The following is a 23,663-nucleotide window of genomic DNA, read 5'->3' on the forward strand; positions in this document are numbered from 1 at the left end:
GAGAAACGAAGGCAGAGAGCGTATTGAAAACCTATTCCTATAATAGGATAAATACCAATTAGGTAAAGAAGACAAAGGAGATGCAAGCGTCAGCAGATTTGATGAATGTTGATTAGACTTAGCAATTGAAACGGTTGACTGAGAGGGCAATAAATGATGAGCTAAAGGGTTGAAAAAGAATTAGGTTCTTAATGTAACGATGAAAGATTGAGGTAAAATACGTTAAAAATGTTCCTTTGTCAGAGAATAATTACTTTTACTTCTATGAGGAGAATCCTTCATATCTGGGCAAATAAAATTAAGAGCTAAAGCAGCGAACAGTTTTAATCTCAGCTAGGTGTAATTTTCAAAAGTTTTAGGCAAAATAGTAAAAAGTTAAGATAAACTTCAAAAGAGAGAGAGTGGAAAAAAAATTGACTTGTAATATGACTTTAAGATTGGTATAAAAGAAAAAAAAAAGAATGATCATGTCATAATAAAAAAATAGGCGTGTTTTGTCAAATAATTACTGAATAATACTCAAGTAACCAAACTGCACTAAAAGGTAAAGTTTCAATACATGCCACTAAAAATATCAAATGACAGGAGAGGCGAGTATGACTTTGTATCAAATAGAGCAATTGCAATGAAAGATAAGAAAAGGTATATCCTGCCAAGTAATGACCCGGTAAGGAGCTGAGACGTTGAGACGCCCAGACGTTGTCATTAAAGACGATGACATCAGGAAATTAAAAGAACTTGAAATGTCAGTCCGGAGGAGAATGCAACGAGAGATGTGCTGGATTTGGACGCCTCATATGACTTGACAAGGAAAGGTAAAATGGAAATGGCATTGAGATTTGAGAAAAGAGAGAAAAAAACTGAATTATTTATGTAGTGAGAGAATATACAATAAAACAATGACCAGGTTTTTAAATGTTGTAATCTTAAAATGTTGATTACGGATGTCAATAGCTCGATTTAGTGAAGTAAAATTATTATTGTAACCCATAAACAACGCCCGTCCCCCCCCCACACACTCTCTCTCTCTCTCTCTCTCTCTCTCTCTCACACACACACACACACACACACATATATATATATATACACTGTATAAACTTATATATAAATAATTTCAACCTTTTATTAAGGTATATCTATGAGGAAGTACATCAGTTTAAGTAATTGGGATCTGTTGTTGTAGCAAATGATGGAGTGGAAGCAGATGTACGTCGGAGGGTGAATGAAGGATGCAAAATTTTGGGGGCAGTGAACGGAGTGTTAAATAATAGAGGATTAGACATGAATGTAAAGAGAGTTCTATATGAGAAAGTGATTGTACCAACTGTGATGTATGGATCGGAGTTGTGGGGAATGAAAGTGACGGAGAGACAGAAATTGAATGTGTTTGAGATGAAGTGTCTGAGGAGTATGGTTGGTGTATCTCGAGTAGATAGGGTTAGGAACGAAGTAGTGAGGGTGAGAACGGGTGTAAGAAATTATTTAGCAGCTAGAGTGGATATGAATGTGTTGAAGTGGTTTGGCCATGTTGAGAGAATGGAAAATGGTTGTCTGCTAAAAAAGATGATGAATGCAAGAGTTGATGGGAGAAGTACAAGAGGAAGGCCATGGTTTAGGTGGATGGATGGAGTAAAGAAAGCTCTGGGTGATAGGAGGATGGATGTAAGAGAGGCAAGAGAGCATGCTAGACATAGGAATGAATGGTGAACGATTGTGACGCAGTTCCGGTAGGCCCTGCTGCTTCCAACCCGTCGCCTTGGATGACCGCGGAGGTAACAGCAGTAGGGGATTCAGTGTTATGAAGCTTCATTTGTGGTGGATAACGGGGGAGGGTGGGCATTGGCACCCTAGCAGTACCAGCCAAACTCGGTTGAGTCCCTCGTCAGGCTGGGAGTAGCGTAGAGAGGGAAGGTCCTTTTTTTTTTCATTTATTTGATGTCGGCTATCCCCCAAAATTGGGGGAAGTGCCTTGGTATATAGATAGAATATCTATGTAAGTAATATCAGGAAAAACTAAAATATTACAGCCATAACTCAAAATCACGCAAAAAGTAAGAAATCCTTATTTAGGATGATGTAAATATCATTTTCAAGGGCCAATTTTACGAAATCTCTCTTTCCCCCCTAGGGTTACTAATTACTCGTTGATTGAGAAAACTACATCCAATATCATGGGCAAGAACCCATTTAACTAACTCTCAGGGAAACGTCTATAAATATCCATTCTGAGAGAGAGAGAGAGAGAGAGAGAGAGAGAGAGAGAGAGAGAGAGAGAGAGAGAGAGAGAAAGAGAGAGAGAGAGTCACTGTCAGATTAATGTGTCCTTGTTTTTTGTAAGATGTATGGTCAGAAGATACAGTTTCTACGTTATTCACTCCCGAATGTCGTTTGCAATATTCAAAGATGCCAAGGACTTCCTAACCCAGATTTCTTTTCAATAATGCCTTGATCGTTTAAATAAATGCAGCCAGCTATTCTTTATTTAGAACTATTGTACCTGTCCCATCAAAAATAACGGCTAAACATTTAGATTCATACACACACATATTTAACCCTCCCCCCTCCTAACTACCGAAAGGTAGTTTGGGCAATTTGTGGGACATTTTCTCTTCGTATGGTTGCCGCTCAGTGTGACAGGATATATATAGTGTACATATACTGTATATCCTGACACCTGTTCTTTATGATATAGGGGAGACAATTACTCAAAACTATTTTTCGTAATTTCATATCTGATATGCATTTACACTTTCTTGGAAATTCGTTTCTATTGGAGTAATTACTGTTTACATTTTCATCTAACCCCTGACCACGTATTCTCATTCCCAATCAAAAACTTAAAGCCTATTAATATCCACTTGCTAGTTCTTTTCTCTAAGGCTGCTTTCTATGCCTAAAATAATGAATTATCTTAGTTTTTTTTTTCCAGACACTCCAAAAAACCGAATGAAGTTCCTACCTTGATTTACTGATAAATTTTTCTAATTATTATTTTTTAGTAGCAACAACTTCTTCATTTAACTTTCATGAAGTGCCTATCGATTCGCTACTTTCCTTGACTGCCTTTGGTGTCTCATTATGTTTGCATTCTGTTACACTGAGAAACCTTTGACCTCTACTCTAGACATCTGTAGCATCAGTATCTTCTTTTTTTTCATGGTTAAAGGAGACTAATATCGAAGCTAACCATGATCTATTTCAGCTAAGAAGTAAGACTGTCTTTACACGGCTATGGACTTCAATCAATACGTTAATTTAACCATATTCAGCGAAGCGAGAGTGTTATTGATTTACCACTGTAACTTGCAGAAGCAGACTGATACGAAGGAACTAAGGCATCGGTGCCATATTAAAATAATTGTTCCTCCAATAAACCGATGGCTTCTGTTATTATTGAACTAGTGTACGCGACCCGTCAAGAATGACGACCAAATGTTTAGATAGATATGCACACACCCACACATTCAACCCTTCCCACCCCCTCTCTCTATCTTAACTACAAAACAGCAGTTGCGGTTCCGAATGTACCTGTCGGGGTACCCCCTCTCACCAAGATATGGCTATTGCCTAACCCCTACCCGGGGGACAGGCAAAGATCGAGTAGTTATATGTATGGCAATGCCACTCAGTGTGACCGTGTATATATATACCTATATATATATATATATATATATATATATATATATATATACTATATACATGTATATTTATACATACATATATATATATATATACATATATATATATACAGTATATAAATATATATATATATATATATATATATATATATATATATATATATATATATATATATATATATATACAGAGCCAGACACTTGTTCTTTATTTAGGGGCGATTTCTCAGTTGAGAATCGTCTCTCATTGATAAAATCCTCGAAAATCCCTAGACAATTATTACTGCTACATTCATATTCTGAAATAAATCAACGGCAAACGATCTGAATGAATAACTTGCCTTTACACTGTTGACTATACAAAGACTAAGAATCCAGGAGAATTCCAATAAAGAACTGATAATTGAATCCGGATTTCCATATTTTCCAAGAGGATTTATTTCAAGAAAAATCTGTTTCCTATTAAATGAATCTTTTAAAGAGAAAAAGAAAAGCGTGTAGTTCTGGTGAATCTATGCTACATGTAAATCATAGATTTCACTTACTGTACAGCCTGCGACCCTTAGTTTGCCTACACATCTTACCAACGGCATATGAAATCACATTGCATTACTCGTCACTCATAGGCTGAAGCCTTGCTTCTTTCATAGATATAAACGTCTTTTAATATCAATCATTCCTTCTTTCACTTCATCCTGCCAAACTGATGATGATATAACGCTTTCATTAGCTCTCAAACAAAACAATAACCTCTTTCCATTCAACTTTTTTAAAGATTTTTCTCTAACACTAAAAATTCCTCTCTTCATATTTTCCCTACCGCATTATATAATAAATTAGAATCTATTAATTTTAGTTAATTCATGTTATGGACTTTTTTCTCCTACCATCAACCATAATGTTTTATCTACTAGTAAATGCCATAAAATTTTTCCTGCGGTCTGCAAAACTTGTATATTACAGCAATTAAAAATTGAATCCTCTAAAATTAATCAGTTACTTCTCTAATCCAATAAACTCGGGCCTCTGCTTGCTGAATCACCTTAGCATGCATAGGGTAATGGTACATTGGCAGGGACAAGGCATACCGGATCTCAGACTTACATTGAAGGTAAATCAGTCTCTCTTGACCTACAATGTTCTCAGAAAACTATGTAATCAGTTCACAAATCTAAAACCTATATCGCTAACATTTCCTCATAAGATCAATCACCTTCAGTTTATCTCACTTGCTTGTTCACATATACCAATAAATCTATAATATCCTAAGTATTAAGTAGGGTTTTGTGATGCTTATTCACACAAAGCAAGGAATTAATACTACCCTAAGTATCAAGTAAGGTTTTGAGATGCTTGTTCGCATAAACCAATAAATTAATAATACCCTAAGTATCATTTTGATAAGGTTTTGTGATGCTTGTTCACACAAAGCAATAAATCAATAATACCCTAAGTATCAAATTAGGTTTTCTGATGCTTGTTCACACAAAGCAATAAATCAATAATACCCTAAATATCAAGTTAGGTTTTGTGATGCTTGTTCACACAAAGCAGTAAATCAATAATACCTTAAGTATCAAGTAAGGTTTTGGGATGCTTGTTCACACAAACCAGTAAATCAATAATATCCTAATTATCAAGTAAGGTTTGTGATGTTTCTTCACATAAACTAATAAATTGATAATGTCCTAATTATCAAGTAAGGTTTGTGAAGCTTCTTCTTATAAACCAATAAATTGATAATATCCCAAGTATCATGTAAGGTATTGAGATGCTTGTTCACATAAACCAATAAATCAATAATATCCTAATTATCAAGTAAGGTTTGTGATGCTTCTTCACATAAACCAATAAATTAATAATATCCTAATTATCAAGTAAGGTTTGTGATGCTTCATCACATAAACCAATAAATTGATAATATCCTAAGTATCAAGTAAGGTTTTGAGATGCTTGTTCACAGAAACTAATAAATCAATAATATCCTAATTATCAAGTAAGGTTTGTGATGCTTCTTCACATAAACCAATAAATTGATAATATCCTAAGTATCAAGTAAGGTTTTGAGATGCTTGTTCACAGAAACTAATAAATCAATAATATTCTAATTATCAAGTAAGGTTTTGAGATGCTTCTTCACATAAACCAATAATTGATAATATCCTAAGTATCAAGTAAGGTTTTGAGATGCTTGTTCACATAAACCAATAAACCAATAATATCCTAATTATCAAGTAAGGTTTGTGATGCTTCTTCACATAAACCAATAATTGATAATATCCTAAGTATCAAGTAAGGTTTTGAGATGCTTGTTCACATAAACCAATAAACCAATAATATCCTAATTATCAAGTAAGGTTTGTGATGCTTCTTCACATAAACCAATAATTGATAATATCCTAAGTATCAAGTAAGGTTTTGAGATGCTTGTTCACATAAACCAATAAATCAATAATATCCTAATTATCAAGTAGGGTTTGTGATGCTTCTTCACATAAACCAATAAATCAATAATATCCTAATTATCAAGTAAGGTTTGTGATGCTTCTTCACATAAACCAATAATTCAATAATATCCTAATTATCAAGTAAGGTTTGTGATGCTTCTTCACATAAACCAATAATTCAATAATATCCTAATTATCAAGTAAGGTTTGTGATGCTTCTTCACATAAACCAATAATTCAATAATATCCTAATTATCAAGTAAGGTTTGTGATGCTTCTTCACATAAACCAATAATTCAATAATATCCTAATTATCAAGTAGGGTTTGTGATGCTTCTTCACATAAACCAATAAATCAATAATATCCTAATTATCAAGTAAGGTTTGTGATGCTTCTTCACATAAACCAATAAATCAATAATATCCTAATTATCAAGTAAGGTTTGTGATGCTTCTTCACATAAACCAATAAATCAATAATATCCTAATTATCAAGTAAGGTTTGTGATGCTTCTTCACATAAACCAATAATTCAATAATATCCTAATTATCAAGTAAGGTTTGCGATGCTTCTTCACATAAACCAATAATTCAATAATATCCCAATTATCAAGTAAGGTTTGTGATGTTTCTTCACATAAACCAAAAAATTGATAATATCCTAAGTATCAAGTAAGGTTTTTAGATGCTTGATCACATAAACCAATAAATCAATAATATCCTAATTATCAAGTAAGCTTTTGTGATGCTTGTTCACATAAATCAATAAATCGAATCAAATCCTAAGCATCAATTAATGTTTTTATGCTTGCTCACATGAACTAATAAATCAACACCATTCCAAGTATCAAGATACGAATAGCTTATAAGAAGCTTACTCATAAAAATCCGATTCTCAAACCATCCAGTAAGTTTATAACTTACAATGATATTCATCTAACAGTTGTCTATAGACCTCGGTATTTTCTATCTCAGCATTTCCTTCCAGCTATACACTTCATACCATGACGAAATTCCTCCCACCTTCACCTCTTTCACAGCAACATTTCCAATTTCAGCAAAACATTATTTGCATACTTCAATTACCCCGTAAATTGCGTTGTCTCCATAAAAGTGTGCTATCTACCTCCATCAAAGCCTTAAGAAGAAAGTAGCTATAAAGAAAGCGATAATCAGAAGACAAGAATCAAGGTTATAAATAAAGGAAGGAAAATAGGGAAAACCGGACTCCACAACATGGCTTGCTTTTAAGTTCTAATGTTATTGTTCAAAACGAATCTTTCAATCGATATTCTGTCTTATTACCTCCACCAACGAATTTGGAAGGAGGTTATATTTTCGCCCTCGTTTGTGTGTTTATAATTTGTGTGTGTGTTTGTTTCTGAACAGCTTCCTGACCCCAATTTTAATCGTAGAGTAATAAAACTTGCAGGGATTATCTGTTATGTATAGAGCTAGAAATTATTAAATTTTTTAAGGTCAAAGGTCAAGGTCAAGGTCGAGCAAAAGGTCGAGAAATAAGCTACCGCAGTGGATGTCTGCGCTCTACAGAGTGCCCCTCTAGTTTCCTAACTGCTTAAAGGTTTCTAGGTTCAAAGGTCGCTCATGAATGGCAGAGGCAAGGGACAGCGACATTGCCCTAGCAAGCAGGACAATGCCCTAGAGACTGACCATATATCATATGATCAGCGCCCAAGCCTCCTCTCCACCCAAGCTAGGACCAGGGAGAGACAGGAAGTGGCTGCTGATGACTCAGCAGATAGACCTACAGGCTCTCCCAAACCCCCCAACCTTAGCTCACAAGGATGGTAAGGTTGTAGACACTAATGGCACTAACGAGTCTGAGCGGGACTCGAACCCCCGACTGGCAAACACCAGGCAGAGACGTTACCAATCAGGCCACAGCAACCTGTGGTGATTTCTGATTTGGCAATTCTAGTTCCAGTGAATATATATTTCTACAAATCTTAATATGGATATAGTTATATACATCTTATAATTACTTTGTTCTTGAGAAGAACAGGTAATTTGTTTATCGTATATCAATAAGATAAAATATCAATGAACACTACAGTGTATATCGAAACTGTACTCAAGTCATAAATTTGATTTTTAACATTTCTATGCGTTATTAGCCTGATATTTTCTTCATCCCGACAAGTTTTTTTTTTTTTTTTTTTTTTTTTTTTTTTTTTTTTTTTTTTTTTTTTTTTTTTTTTTCCCCTTAGGAATAGACCTACCGAACGGCAGAATAAGTATTCCTGTCGGGTCTGTCTAGTAAAGAAAATAAAATCTAGTTTAACATAATAGGTTAAACTAGTGCGAAACCTAACCTTGATTGGAGCTTTAATCCTATCACAAAAAAGGAAAACTATTGTGAATAATTTTAAGAAAATAGACGACAGTAAATTTGATAAACTTGCGTTTAGTAAATTATATGATTATCCTTGAGCCACATCCTATCCCAAACCACCTACAAATAAAAGTTGCTGATCATCCTTAACCCAAATCCTATCCCAGAACACCTACAAATAAAAGTTGCAGATTATCTCATAAAAAAAAAAAAAAAAAACTTTGAAAGAGACCGTGCCTGGCCGTAAGGGCCAGGCAATCTAAAACAACGACAGTAAAACAAACTGTAATAGACGATTTTCTCCTTAAGAGTGTGAATAGAGAAGTAAAAGTACTTTGTGTTTAAATGATGATTATTTGTAATATACAAGGTTTTAGGTTTAAACTCACCGGATTCGAACTCGGGTATTGTCACTGATCTAACTCCCAACGCACCGGTTCTTTAGCCTTGTGATCTTGCTACAATTACTTTTCACTTCTAATTTCATTTGATAAAAATCATGATATTAATAAAAACTGAAATGCAAATACCCCCGTAAATGTGATTTTTTTTTTTTACGTGTTCACCCAATACTCTAAAAAATACTAAACACCCCTTTCTCACTCGTCACTAAGCCATGATATGTTATTATTAAAACCATTACTGACCTAAATCATTATATTTATGTGTACATCTATAATATCGATCAGAAGATGATATAGCTAATTTTATTTTTTCCTTGTGAATTATTAAAAACATTAACGCAATACATACCTTTAAAAAGTAAACATTTCACATGAAATCTAAAATACAATTTATAGTTCATTTTAATTTTATATCATGAACCGATATTTCCTAATTTATCCGGAGCACCTACCATGCAAACGTTTATTACAGATAATTTCCTAAAAGTTATAAATTCATATTATTTTAACACATAATCTACAACGATTAATATGTTATCTACCGTACATTCAAATAAATATATGACAGTTCTCAAACAAATAAAATCTACTTTTGCATCTATCTGGAAAAAAGTGCATATCAATTGACAGAGTGCCAAATGAAATTACTACTTCAACAGATAAATTACATACAGTGTTATTAGACAATAACAATAATGGGAATGTACAGTTGGACACAGAGATTCATGGTATACTTCACTCTGAAGAACTACACACTGTCATACCGAACTATCTGGCGAGTTCTTGCGTGTTGTCGCTACCCACCACCTCTGCAATCTCTCCCTACGATGCCTGATTGGTTATTCTCCACAAAGTGAGGGTGCGACAGGGTGCATTTCCCCAGAGCGAGGTGTGCCACGAATCCCTGTCTCCAACTGTACATCTTGAGTGCTATTGGTTCAGTTATATTCTTGAACTTTTCTTTTCCTTTAGTTCTATAATAATCTAAACTGAAAAAGAATTCTTAATATGCCATTTCTGTTTTTTTTTTTTTTTTTTTTTTTTAGAAAAAAATTAAAAGATGATAAATCAGATTGTGTTGCAACAATGTTCAAATGTTTTTCTCATTATGCTTGAAGAGATATATTAGAAATATTTTATCGTTGGAAATAAAACGAACTATATTTTACTGACAAAGGTCAGCTTAAAATGTAATACGCAGGGACAGCTTAATTGTAAGAAATAAATCTTATATTCCAGACTGCAAACTCCAGTGTAAATGAAAAAATTAGCAACAGGAATAGGAAATTCTTTTTGAGAAAATTATATTGAAAATGCGATAAGGAATCCGTTATAACAGCACAAGGTTTATTCTTAAAACATTTGCTCAAAATTTGTATATGTTATCGATGACAGTAACAATAAGTTCAAAAATATAATATACAAAATAAGATAAAAGGACAAATATCTTTCACTAACACCATTCAATAGAATGTAAGACAATACAAAACAAACTATTCATAATTTTACATACAACTTTATATTGTTCACAAAATACTATAAAAAAAAACTTTTCCAAAATTAAACTAGCAACACCGAAATTATCCTTAAAAAGGGAATGAGACCAGATTTAACAATCAATACAGCAGAAGAACATTGCAAATCATCGCTAAGTAACAAAGTTACCACTCTCTACATATCTTACAGAGAGCATCACGCCAATTAGACAAGTGGGACGGTTGGGGTAGGGGGTGCTGGACCCCCTTGCGCCCCCTAAACTGACGAATACTCACGAGTCTCAGCAGGGACCAGGTGTTCTTCCCCTTCCGGGTTCCAACGGGATCTGAAAAACAATCGCAAGCTATTCATCAATTAATAGATTTTGTTCTTCCATTTACTTAATGGCCATCAAGACTTACTTTAGGAAAAAAAGGCTCGGGTGTCTAGCTTAAAGACACTCGTAAAACCACAAAAATATATAAATGTTAAGAACTAGGAACATTTTGTTGTCTAAATACAAGCGTATCTAACCTAAGGTCCAAGAGGATATACTGTACAGTATGCTGAGGGTTGTGGTATCTAGATAATTCTATCTGGGTAACTTAATGAAACTAAATCTAGATGCCTAAAGAGTATGGGGAATCTCTCTTACTAAAGCATTCTTAGCTAGGGTAAATGGCACTAAAAGGAATGAGGGGGGGGGGGGGGTAATAAGGATGGTATAACAAGATGCATTAAATCCTTGAGGTCATACACAAGAGATATGAAATTGTAAGATACATAATCATATAATAGAGAGAGGACCACTTAAAAGTAAGTTTGAGGTGGTGCATTGTGGGTAAACTGCCAATCGTAGCAAAGAAATAAGATTATAATGCAAATGACAATAATTATGTACTCTCTGATGTTAAAGAAACAAAAAAATTACAAAATTTTAGTAAATATATTGTAATGAATTCTTGTACACACTTGTTTTTAATATTCTCAAGTTAGGCATCCTAACCATATCGAGTGTCTATGATTACGGTATTTCAATGCTAATGTATATGGTACAGAGAGAGAGAGAGAGAGAGAGAGAGAGAGAGAGAGAGAGAGAGAGAGAGAGAGAGAGAGAGAGAGAGAGAGAGAAAGCAGGTGCCATATCTATTACAAATGATCAGAGGGCTAAATCTTTCAAAGAAAAGTAAGCCACGTGAAAAAACAAAATAATATTCAAGCATGTGACCAATATTCTTCGGAAACATGATAAAATAAGATTTATGAGAACATTTTTGCCTTCTCTACCTGGTAAGGGATGCACTCACCTAGGAAGACTCTCCAAGGAATGTTCTTTAAAAGAACCTTTCCTCCATGACAGTAAATTGCATTTTCTTCGACAAAGCACTTCACTAAAAATAGGAGGTAACACATCCCAACACATATATACATACATGCATATATATATATATATATATATATATATATATATATATATATATATATATATATAATATACTGTATATATATATAAATATATATATATATATATATATATATATATATATATATATATATATATATATATATATATATACACATAAACACACATAGAAATTCATGGCTAAGTGCTATGTCAATGTCATTACAAGTTTCCAGGACCAGGGTTCGATTCCCGGCCGATCGGGAGCTATTGTCTTTGAGTGGTTCCGCCAGCGGCTCTGATTCCGAGGTCGATAAGAGAATCCAGACATTAATGTATTAAAATATATTGCTTATTTCAATACATAAATGTGTGTAGTTATGTATTATAACCACCGATGATGTAAATTAAGAAAAAAAGTTATAACTCGAATCATTTACTTTTCCATCTCGTGGCTATATTGTATGCTTATCACATTTCAATGTCATGACCTCTGCGCAGACAAATATATAAATATATATATATATATATATATATATATATATATATATATATATATATATATATATATATATATGCAGTTCAGTTTTTCTATAGCATATTAAATACTCTTTTCCTATCTTATTCAGCCGGGCAACAATTCAAACTTATCAATACTACAGTATTTAAGATTTTTATATGTTAAATGTTAACCATTTTCCAAAAACGACAGAACACATTATGTATAAAAGATCACTGACCATACACCTCCTTAACTTATGAATAGATATGAATCTTGAAGTGATGCATTACATAAATAGGACAAAGATTAAGAATAGAGTCAATACCGTTGACTATTTGTATAGGAATGGAGACCACTTAAAGCCTATCTTATCTCTGGAAGATTAAATTCCAGACTATTCAGAAATCGAAGAGCTTCAGCGAAGGATCAATTGTGATACAAACTTCTTGTTCATTGAGTCTTATGGCTTATCACTAAAGCCTACAGTAGATTCGCAAAATACTTACCGTCTATATTGATTAAGATGATTCAATAACGCTTTCTAACACAGACAAAAGTTGTACGGATTATTTCTTTACTGTTTACTGTTTTTTATTATTACTCAAATATCTCCTTTTCTTCACTGAAGATGGTTTCCATGAGGGTTAAGAGTTAGATCTTTCTTAGATGAGAGGTGCTTCATAAGCATTCCTCAAAACATAGAGTTTCTGGTATTTTGAAATGTCTTTATTTCAAAGTATTTATTACCTCTAGTTCACAACGATGTTCATTATTGAAAATAATCGAGATCTATAGATTATCGTGACGATTATTTGTAATTTCCTAGTTTAATGATATCTAGTATTTGTTTACTCCCAACGCTTTGTTTTTTTCCTTGGAGAATATCGCATTCCATATTCAAAATGGAAATATGGCTTGCAAATATGTCTTTTTTTTTCTTTCAAAAGACCTTTGAATCTTGGAGCATTGCGCTCTTTCTATAACAAAATTCAAGCTTTTATTTGACCAATAAAAAGTTTATTGATCTTGATCAAAGATTCTTCTTTAAGAAAATTTATATATATATATATATATATATATATATATATATATATACATATATATATATATATATATATATATATATATATATATATATATATATATATATATATTTCATGTTGAAGATTATAAAAATATTTTTTTTCTCTTCGCATTAAAAAGTAGAAAATATACCGTTTCATCTATCATAGAGGAATCTCCACGTAAAGTACTGATTAATAATTTAGCAGGGGTTAGTTATGATTTGAATACCAACATTGGATGCACGAAGGGAAATGAAATTAAAGACATTAGTAAATTCACAATAGCCTGCTACCTGGTTGCCTACAAAGATTTATTGTATGAACGTTTAGTATACGCAATAATCGCTTAAATTTCCTAATCGTTTTACATAAATATTGGATTTTTCATAGATTTGAATTGGATTCATAATTTTCGATTACAAATAGGAAAATACATAATTCTCCTGACTACGTGAAGAAATTTTATATCTATGTTGCAGAATAACAAACTTAAATTAACCTGAAAAAGAAAAAAAAAATATGAAGCAGAACACATGAAGGATCTACTCCAAAGTCCATACATCTTTTCTTTAAAAATTGAGAGCGATTTTGTTTCCTTTGATCTGCGTTACATCGGTTTAAATAGATAATAAAGCCCGAAAGTATTTTATATATTCATAAAATGGCCCTTGTATAGTTATGCATGGTCTTGTTTTCATAATAAATTACAGTACACCCATTTTCAGGATATTACCGGAAATATAAAAGCACGCAATAAAAAAGATTAGTAAAACTAAATAAGTACTGAAAAAAATAAAGGACACCTTCAAAATATTACGTTATAAAAGAATAGAAAATACTTCGTTTTTCAAATACAATTCTACTTTGACATAAAACAATTTACTCTTTTGACCGTAAGAAGTGTAATTTTGATATATTGTTCCTTCAGAAAAAGTGTTTTGAAAAGTAATGAAAATCAAAGATGGCTGCCTCGGATACTATCATTCGGCTTAATATAACCCTAAAGGGATAAAACCATCCAAATTATGCTCGAAAAATTATTATAAATCTATTTTTGGGTGAGGTAGCCATGTCGTCCTGATGGAAGTTCCTAAAGGGTAGCTTCCTAGGGTATATTTGACTACAGTGATATTCCCAGAGAATTTTACCTTAAGGTATCCAGAATTCTAACTCCTGGAGCGAATATCCCTAATTAAATCTAACAGGGATATCGCCTAATATCAGAAGACGTATTCTTGACACGTCACATAGCTATCTTCACCCCCGAACAGTATTAACGCTTCGAGGGGTTACAGTGACAAGAATCTGAAACGGGAATGAAAAGAGAGCCGTTCCCAAGGAATCTCTCCTATTCCGTTTCCAGTGAGTATCTGACGAAGGTGGCAGCGCCATCTCCATTCCTTGTAGTGATATACGAGGTGCTACAGATACTATATTATAGGGAGGGGTCAATAAGCCCTTTTACAATAAAAGGAAGGGCGGATCCATCAGGACGACATGGCTACCTCACCCAAAAATAGATCCGTTTTTTGGGCTCAGGCCATGTCGTCCTGATGGAAGTTTACCAGAGCATTACTGTATCTGTGGATTCTCAACCGGTGCCGTACCCTCAAGAAAGTATTTCCTGGTCCGTCTAGACCTAGAGACCTATGATGTTACCGTCATACATCATTTCATCTAAGCATGAACTATGTTAGTGCTTCCTACCCCCTACAGGGAAGAGTCGTACTAGACTCTGGAAAAAGTCTCGAGGAGTACATAATAACTATGGATGACCAAATGACAAGCTTGTATAGTGGTCTCGCCCTATACATCATAAAGCAAAGTTTGTATAAGAGTGACCAATGTCAGTATGAATTCCTGACATATCCCCAAGGTATCTACTCTTATTAAACTATTGGATAACAGTTGTATCCGTATAGGAACAAATTTTGCATCTCTACCACCAACCCCTTAGGGTACAATGTTAACCCTTCCTAAGGAAGGGTTAAGGCGAGTGGATTTTTGCTTGAAGAAAGGAACAATCTTAAAAGACGTTCCATGTTGAAATTATCCATATTTTAATTATAATGCTCAGTACATTTCTAATAAAATGAGTGTGGGCGAATAAGACGCAGGTTCACTATGAACCAGTTTATTAAAAATTTAATAAACATACATATCAGGTCAACATTTATAAAATTTATAGAATGTGGACAATATTCGTTAAAGCATAAAGAAAACAGTCAACAGAAAATATTGTTTCGTTTAACAGGAAACAGATTTGCCACTTCAATCGAATCATTAATAATAATGATATAGTCTGCATTACTGTTTACTTACACTAGCGTAAGAAACGCTTGGCACAAGTGTCCGTATTATGCTATAGTTCACCAAAGTCCATGGAACAGTTCATAAGGACACGTTAGTGGCCTATCGCTCAGTGTGTAGTAACAAACTGTGACTACACACTCACCCTCTTTATTAATCGTCCCAAATTAATTACACTGTTCCTCGCAGATTAAAACAGAAGGTTTAAGAATTCTACCTGCTGTTACCACAGACCTCTTGAATTGCTCCACTTGCTTCGCATAGTGCATAAAGAACATCTTGGAAGACTACCAGCCGGTGTACGAACGAAGATGTTCAAAGTCCATATAATTAAAGAAATTTTATGGAAGAGGCAACTTTGCTCGGATCATGACTTGCGGGTGTACTGTCTGGATCCGCTTTGCGAATAACATAGGTGAGTTTCGCCCTTAGTTGTTTCAGAGATAAAATTTGAACCCGAGGTTTCTCCTTTGAACAGCTGTCCTCCCTTAAAGTCTGAAGTTCTATGAAGATAGACCTTTAGGCACTCCACTGGACATAGAGATGCGTCTTCCTTCAGAGGGCAGATTCTCTAGGGACCCCACCTGTTGGTGGGTAGCTTGTTCCTGGCAAGAAACGTTGGGTCTGGAAACAGATTCAGTTCTCCTTTCAAGAACTGGACGTGGCCTTCCCCTCTCAAGAGAGCCACTATTACATTAACTCTAGCCCCCGAAGCGAGTGCAAACAAAAACATAACTTTTTGAGCTAAATCCTTCAAAGCGCAAATGAATACAGAAAGAACTCACTTTCTATATATTGTACAGTTTCAACAAAAGGTGTACAAGATAACATTAAGTATGTTGGAAGAACTTTAGTGTTAAAACAAACTCTGTACTGTAGCTTTATTAATGCAGTGTGTACTACACCACAAATATAGTAACTACTGTACATCGCATGCTGTCGTGCCGGCCAGCACGCGCCAGCACGTACCGGCATGTGCCGGCACGCACCGGCCAGCATTTACCCCTGAATAGTTCAAAGGTATGCTACCTTTAACTAATAGGCGGCAGTTCACTGGTTCGCAAATGTGTGCCGGCCGGCAATCACTGCCGGTCGGCAACTGAAAAACACTAGCACCCGACTGCCGGCCGCTAAACGTAGTGGCCAGCAGATCTCGGGATGCGCTTCTACTGCCGGCAGGCAAAGGAAGTGATACCCATGACGGCCGGCAGTGACTACGAACCAGAGAACCTCCACCTACCCGGCTGCCAGCCGTTTAAGCCGGCAGCTGGGCTAGGAGTACAAGACACTAGCAAGAGAAACAGTATGGATGTAAGGTTATAAGGCGGCATTGCCATACAACCTTCATCCAGAACGAGTGAACATATGGAGGGGAGAATGTAGCATTCAGGCTTCCTATATATCCATAGCCTGCCGGGCTCTACCAGCAGACATGGATGGGAGACCAAGGGAGGTCTGAGGTTCACTCTGCAGAAGAAAAAAGGGGGTCTCTGCCGGCCTGCATGTTATTGCCGGCCGGCAGAGAGCTGAGCCGGTCCCCTATCCTAACCTATACTAGGTACAGAAGTAGGACTGGCTAAGAGATGTAATGGCTAGGCTATCACTAAGAAAGAGGGGAGGGGGGATGGGATAAGGGTCCTGTAAACTTCGTTCTAGTATGAGACACACCCAGCAGTTAGGGAAGCTCATCCTAACCTAGAGTTTGTCTATAGGGAGGAAGGATGGCAATACTTGCTATCCTCCTCCATACCAGAACCAAGTTAGGTGTAGTTATTTCGCCAGGCAACGGAGAAAACTCATTCTCCAGCCCAAGAATAACCACACAGGACAGTCTGCTAGACCACTAGAAGAAGGAGTCATCTCGTACAGAATCCTTCAGATGTGGGCTAGGGAAGCAAAGCCTCCTGTGTCTGCACCTAACCTAGCAAAGGAAACTCATTCTCTATGCTAGGAAGACGCAGACCACAGACTAAAACTCTGATGTTCTGTCCAGACCTCAAAAACCAGATACTCTGGTTAGCGGGTCAGGACAGACCTATCCTAGTATAGTTATACCTGAATATTATTCAGATAGAACCACTAGGACTAAGCCTACGGCTTACTCAGAGGGAGAAAGGGATAGAACTTATTCTCCGGAGGAGAAAAGAACCGGGAATGTGTGCGAGAGTATACTAAAGCCCCATAGGCTACTAGCCTAGGTGTGGTGAGAATCGATTACCTAAATCACCGAAACTCTCTCGTATACAATCTTGGAGAGGAAAATTCAACAATATCTTCCATATATAAAATATTTGCCTATAGCTTCAATAACATAACACTCGGAAAACTTACATCATGCATGAAAGTACTAGGGCCAGACGTCCAGGCTACTAAGCCTCACGAAGGGCAAGATCGGTTACCTAAATCACCGAACTGAAAAACTAACGGCATTATATAAGAATTCCTAGAGGAGCTAAATAGCTAGAATTATTAAAGCAAAAAACCGGGAACGTCGCTCTGGCTAACTAAATGACCCATATATAGCGAGCGACAGCATCCAGGATGCCTCCGGTAGGCAACAGCTCTTGTTTACGATAAAATCACTTTTGATTTAATTCAAAACGACAAGAGCTTACATTCATACAAAGTAAAGATAATACTCAACTTTCCAGAGGCAGAAGGGGCCGGAGAAAGCATCATAACGTTGAATAAAATCCAAAAATACGAGAGAACACAAGGGAAAACACCGAGTAGTAGAGCTACACGAAAAGGAATGGAGATGGCGCTGTCACCTTCGTCAGATACACACTGGAAACGGAATAGGAGAGATTCCTTGGGAACGGCCCTCTTTTCATTCCCGTTTCAGATTCTTGTCACTGTAACCCCTCGAAGCGTTAATACTGTTCGGGGTGAAGATAGCTATGTGACGTGTCAAGAATACGTCCTCTGATATTATGCGATATCCCTGTTAGATTTAATTAGGGATATTCGCTCAAGGATTTAGAATTCTGGATACCTTAAGGTAAAATTCTCTGGGAATATCACTGTAGTCAAATATACCCTAGGAAGCTACCCTTTAGAAACCTACATCAGGACGACATGGCCTGAGCCCAAAAAATGATTTGAAATCTTTACATCTAAACATTATATTAAAAAGTACATCCAAAGTCAATTGCCTGTTTCAAAAGGAAGATTGTTATTAATATCAAAACCTGAGATAATACTTTTCATTATTTGCTACTTGAAAACTTAACGTATGAAATGCCATTTATCTTCCAGTACCTGAAGACAATTAATTGACCGGGTCACTCAATTAATTTATATTCTACACTGTTCAAAAAAGGAATTCTAATAGGAAATTCTCCGCAAAAATATAGTTTTAGCCATATTTCAGTAATATGCATGCGACCGTAATTTTACCCTACTTTGTCATTTCGTTTTATGGGATGGCGACCGTAATATCACTTTACGTCAATATATCCGTTTTTAAAACGGTAAATACCTGGCAACATTTATTCCAGGACTTTTACCGTTATTTTACTGCCAATCTTCAAGTGTAGCAACAGCTGTACAAACCTCGTGATTTTTTAATCACTGATATTCTATTGGCCATTTGCAACATTTAACGTTAAATAAGGATGTTTTCACGTTGACCAGCAACTGTATCCAGTTCCAGTGTCCGGTGAAAAAAAAATCTATTCTTTTATATATAATTTCATAAGTATCTTGTAATCAATTTAAAATTGGATTGTTCAAATATGATCAATCCTGTAGTCGTTTCTAATTTTCAAAAGCGATTAAAGCTAAAAGGCTTCTAAAGATAACTATTTCAAAATGAAATTCGATTTCTTAAGGAATTTTCTAGATGAATAAATACAATTTCTACACCTTTGAAGAATTACGATTTCATATAAAATATGATGATATCCGAATATGATCTAAAGAGATACCCTTTTGAAATTCTAATGTAAATTCCTTGAAAGGTAGGTCAAACCGTTCGTAATTTTCTAACAGCGAAGAGGATAATCTAATTCATGAGAGTATATATTAATATTACTATAAGAACCCCCTTTTAATAATATCCATCAGCTGAGGGCCGAAACGTTCAGAAATATGAACATAAAAGAGAAAGAAATAAAATATATAACTTAGTTGAAACTTAAGTTTTTCATATCATTAGGTTCATTTTCACTTATTTTGGAACTTTTGAGAGACTGAAACGCCTAATTAAACATATTCCGGACCTAAAACATTAAAAACAAAAGAAAAACAAACCAATATTCATTTCCACTTTTTCTCAACCAAATCCTATGAATAATTACTACTTACTTTATATGTAAAGTGGGAGGAATAGTCCTGTATAGTTTAAAACATGTAGATATGATTCATTGCTATAATGAGAATTGAACACAATGTAACATGATTACTTCATATCGGGAAGATGAAAAGGGGCTATATTACGGTCCAAATAAAAGGGTTCTAATAATATCATGCCTGACTAAAACATACAGGGAAAAAAAAGAGGCTTCGGAAGTGGTTTGATAATGAGACTAATTATAAAGGCTTTGTGAAGTAGCACTAAAAGTTGCAATTGTACGGTAAGTGACGGAAGGGTAATAAGGCAAGCAAGCATCATGGCAAAGCCGCCTTTTCCTAGTCAAGACGGGAAAGCGAACGTGATGCTGGAAGTGCTGACTGGGCTGAGATCCTCAGAACCCAGATGGTCTAGGCTTCTCGCAAGGCAGTGCTCAAAGTGCCACTAGAGAGATCTTTTCACAGAAGAACAATACGCTCAAAATGGAAAGATATCCCTAAGGTTTCATCATGCCATTTGAAACGATGCAATAGATGCAAAACGTAACAAGGGATGTGGAAAAAGGGGGCTATTATTATATGTAGATCTATATATAGACTATGACGACTTCGCATCACCAGAGACAGCTGAAGGACGGAGCTTATGCGAAGAGGAAAGGGTCGACAAAGAATGGAAAGGGATAAAATGCAGATCGGAGTCCTTTCCCCAAAAAATGTGGAATCAGTCAAACGAGCAAAAGGGGGTTTTGGAATGACCCGAATACTCAAAAATACATAAGATACTTACTGGAGTGCAAAGAGCTATAGGTGTCGGAGGAGGAAAAAGACCTAGCGGTGGATGTGGCACCAGATTTATCTCCTGAAGAGCACATAAACACAATCATCATCAACATTGAAGCAGCGACACAGATGACAGTTATAAAGAAAAATAACAATATTTTTCATCGGGGTGCAACACCAACAACTATTTATTTGATAGATTTACCAATTAGCCACTCCATTATGCACATTTTATTGGAATTATATTAACATATAAACAGGCGATGCACAAGTTAGTGGCATTAATAAGACCATAGTGTGGTGGATTACTTGAGTCGTTATTCTCTTCTTATTAGGTAAAGTATGACACCGTTTAAACACTTAATATAAGAATATAGCACCATCTGTGAACCCTCAAAAAAACATTATATTTTATCCTAATATAACAATCAAACTCACATGAATACAACCAACAATTCTTTAGGGAGAGCATTAACAGGAAGGTAGAAGTGACAGAACCATAACATAATTGTCTTAGAATCCTTTAGCAGGTGATTTTAAAAGAATGGATTCTAAATTAAGTCTGAAATGTTATAATAACAATATTTTTAAAATAAAAACTATGTATAAGTAAGGTCTTTTTGATTGATCACTCGTAGTCTGTAGTAGGTGTAGCACATTTCATCAGGTTTTATCAAATAATCTCTTTGCTTGCTTATACTTATTGACCTAACTTGGGGCATTGTCAAAAGGGAACAGGGATGCCTATAATACTGCCAAAAGTAGTATTTCGGCAGGTTCAGTTAGTAATACTATAACTGGTGCAGAAAAGTTGGAGAGAGCTGAAAGAAAAAAAAAGGCTAAATTTCTTTCGCCTGGCACTACTTCTCTTGTGGTTTCAGAGGTTTCCCCTACTTTCATTTATGGGTTGAATGGACTATATGGAAATACATTGGAAAGTTTTGATACAACATAATAAAAAATAGTACTTTCTTTAGATAATCAAGAATCTACTAGATTTTCAAGAGAATTTTTTTATATCGTTATTGTAAATCGTTCTAAATTTAAGTGGAAACTCTCAGATAAAGTTAGTGTATCTTGCTCTAAATTCTACCTAGAACTCTCAAATAAAGTTATGCCAATTTGCCCTAAATTCTGTTGAGAACTCTGATAAAAATTTTGCACTGTTATACCTACTAATAATCTTTTCCAGTGTTTGGTCAACATCAAAGTATACATCGCACAGGGCCTAAAAGCTAGTAATGAACTTGAAGAGGAAAATTTCAAGGTATTTACCCTTTAAAACCTCAAAAACTTTTCCAGTGATCGATTATTCTGAGGTAACTCATCTTATCAATTTCAAACTTATGTTAAAGTTATGAACTTGAGTTACTTTTGTCCAGTATTGAACCTCTCAATGCTACCTTTATGATCTAAAAGAATATCTTGAGTCACCATCCATCTCTACGGTTATACTACCTATACTAACTAGGTCTGATTCTTTTAGTATCACAAGTTGTTGCACATTGTTCTGGCATGATGTGAACATTCCTATAGATTTTTACTCCTTTTCTTAGATGATGCTCTTTAGTTCAAAATTATTTCTTGATATATTTAGCACAGTTCGTGTTGTTTGAAATATCAAGAATCCTTAATTAAGTCTATTTGTCTACTTTTATATCCAAATACTTTTGAAATAATGTTAAAGCACCATTAAATTAGCCTAATGATACGTTAATGAGTATTTCAGTCTTGTTCGACAAAAAGCTGAGACGAAGTTGGCACTTCATACTTTAACTGACAAGAGAATTCTAAATGGATTCTGATTTGATTAGTGGTTGGTATGATGCTGACACATAACTTATAAAAGAATCCACTTGTATAGTTCAATTAAGGAATAATTAAAGCTTATGATTAGGGATAACTCATCCCATATTAGATTGCAAAGAAGCTTTAAGCTTCTCTCATGAAAAACAACCATAAACCTTACCGAAGCCAATTAGGATATATATATATTAGGGATCATCAAAAGAAGCGGGGTATAGGAACCATTTCATCAAACCTATCATTAAAGAAAAAGTATATCGATTATCAACATTAACCGCTGTCCGGTTCTATGCTTCCACGTAGGGGAAATAGTCCTTATTGACTGAAGCCTTTGATGATTAACAGAGTAATGAATGATCGATACTTGAGACTCTTCAATATAATTTTAACGAAATGTTAAATTAGATTGATCTCAGTGCAAATATAGATGAATTTGCGGAGAAATTCTCTGTATCCTTTACGAAAAAGATTTCACGGATAGTGACTATCCTTTGATAAAAAGGATGAACGTTGCGACCCACTTTCAGTGGATTACTGATGATTTGATTCCAGTGGATAGGTAGCTATTTCTAGAAAAATAATTCCCATTGATAATTTGGAACGATTCCTAGTTAATTTGAAGCATATTTAGTATATGATTTGAGGAAAATGTTTTTTTTATACGACGCTAAAATCTTGAGTAACTATAAGAGAAAAAAAAAATGTGACGTGAAAGCGACTGTAAGGACATCGTCTTACCCGCCATGTTTCCTCCCCCTGAACTCTTTTCTGTATATTGTAACTTTATTCTTTATTCCACACAGTGGATTTTTGTACAACAATGTTGCGCCCTTTGAGAGCTTTATATGCAAGTATAATATTGTATATTTCATAACGCTACCGCCTTGGTATTTTATATTTATATTTGAATAAAAAAACAATTGATTGTGGCGGTTGGAAAGGTTTCCCTCCCGGGCTACTTATCCGTCTGCACTCTGTAATATAGTGACCATTGCAAATTCAATAAATTGTCTGTCTCTCTCTGCTCGTCTTGTTGTCCTCACAACTGGTGACCCCGGAGATGTTGGAAACACATTGCAGTTTTGGCTTGCCATTAACGAACTAATTACGGCTGCGTTTCTTTCCCATATCTCCTTTTGCCATTAACGTTTAACGACGTCTTTTGGCTTTATCCCACTTAGTTTCGTGAGG

The 23,663-nt window shown here is 35.0% G+C and overlaps 1 protein-coding gene across 1 annotated transcript in view; it reads right to left on the reverse strand.

Moving 5' to 3' along the window:
* Positions 1–23,663, reverse strand: part of LOC137616580 (pleckstrin homology domain-containing family G member 7-like) — a 723,306-nt gene that overhangs the window by 168,495 nt on the left and 531,148 nt on the right. Inside the window, exons 6-7 of the mRNA XM_068346464.1 lie at positions 20,674–20,745; positions 10,524–10,661 (exon numbers count right to left, since the gene is read on the reverse strand). Coding sequence (XP_068202565.1) covers positions 10,524–10,661; positions 20,674–20,745 — 210 coding nt within the window. The remainder of the gene's footprint in view (positions 1–10,523; positions 10,662–20,673; positions 20,746–23,663) is intronic.

The sequence above is a fragment of the Palaemon carinicauda genome, chromosome 2 (genome assembly GCF_036898095.1).
Source record: "Palaemon carinicauda isolate YSFRI2023 chromosome 2, ASM3689809v2, whole genome shotgun sequence".
NCBI lineage: Eukaryota > Metazoa > Arthropoda > Malacostraca > Decapoda > Palaemonidae > Palaemon > Palaemon carinicauda.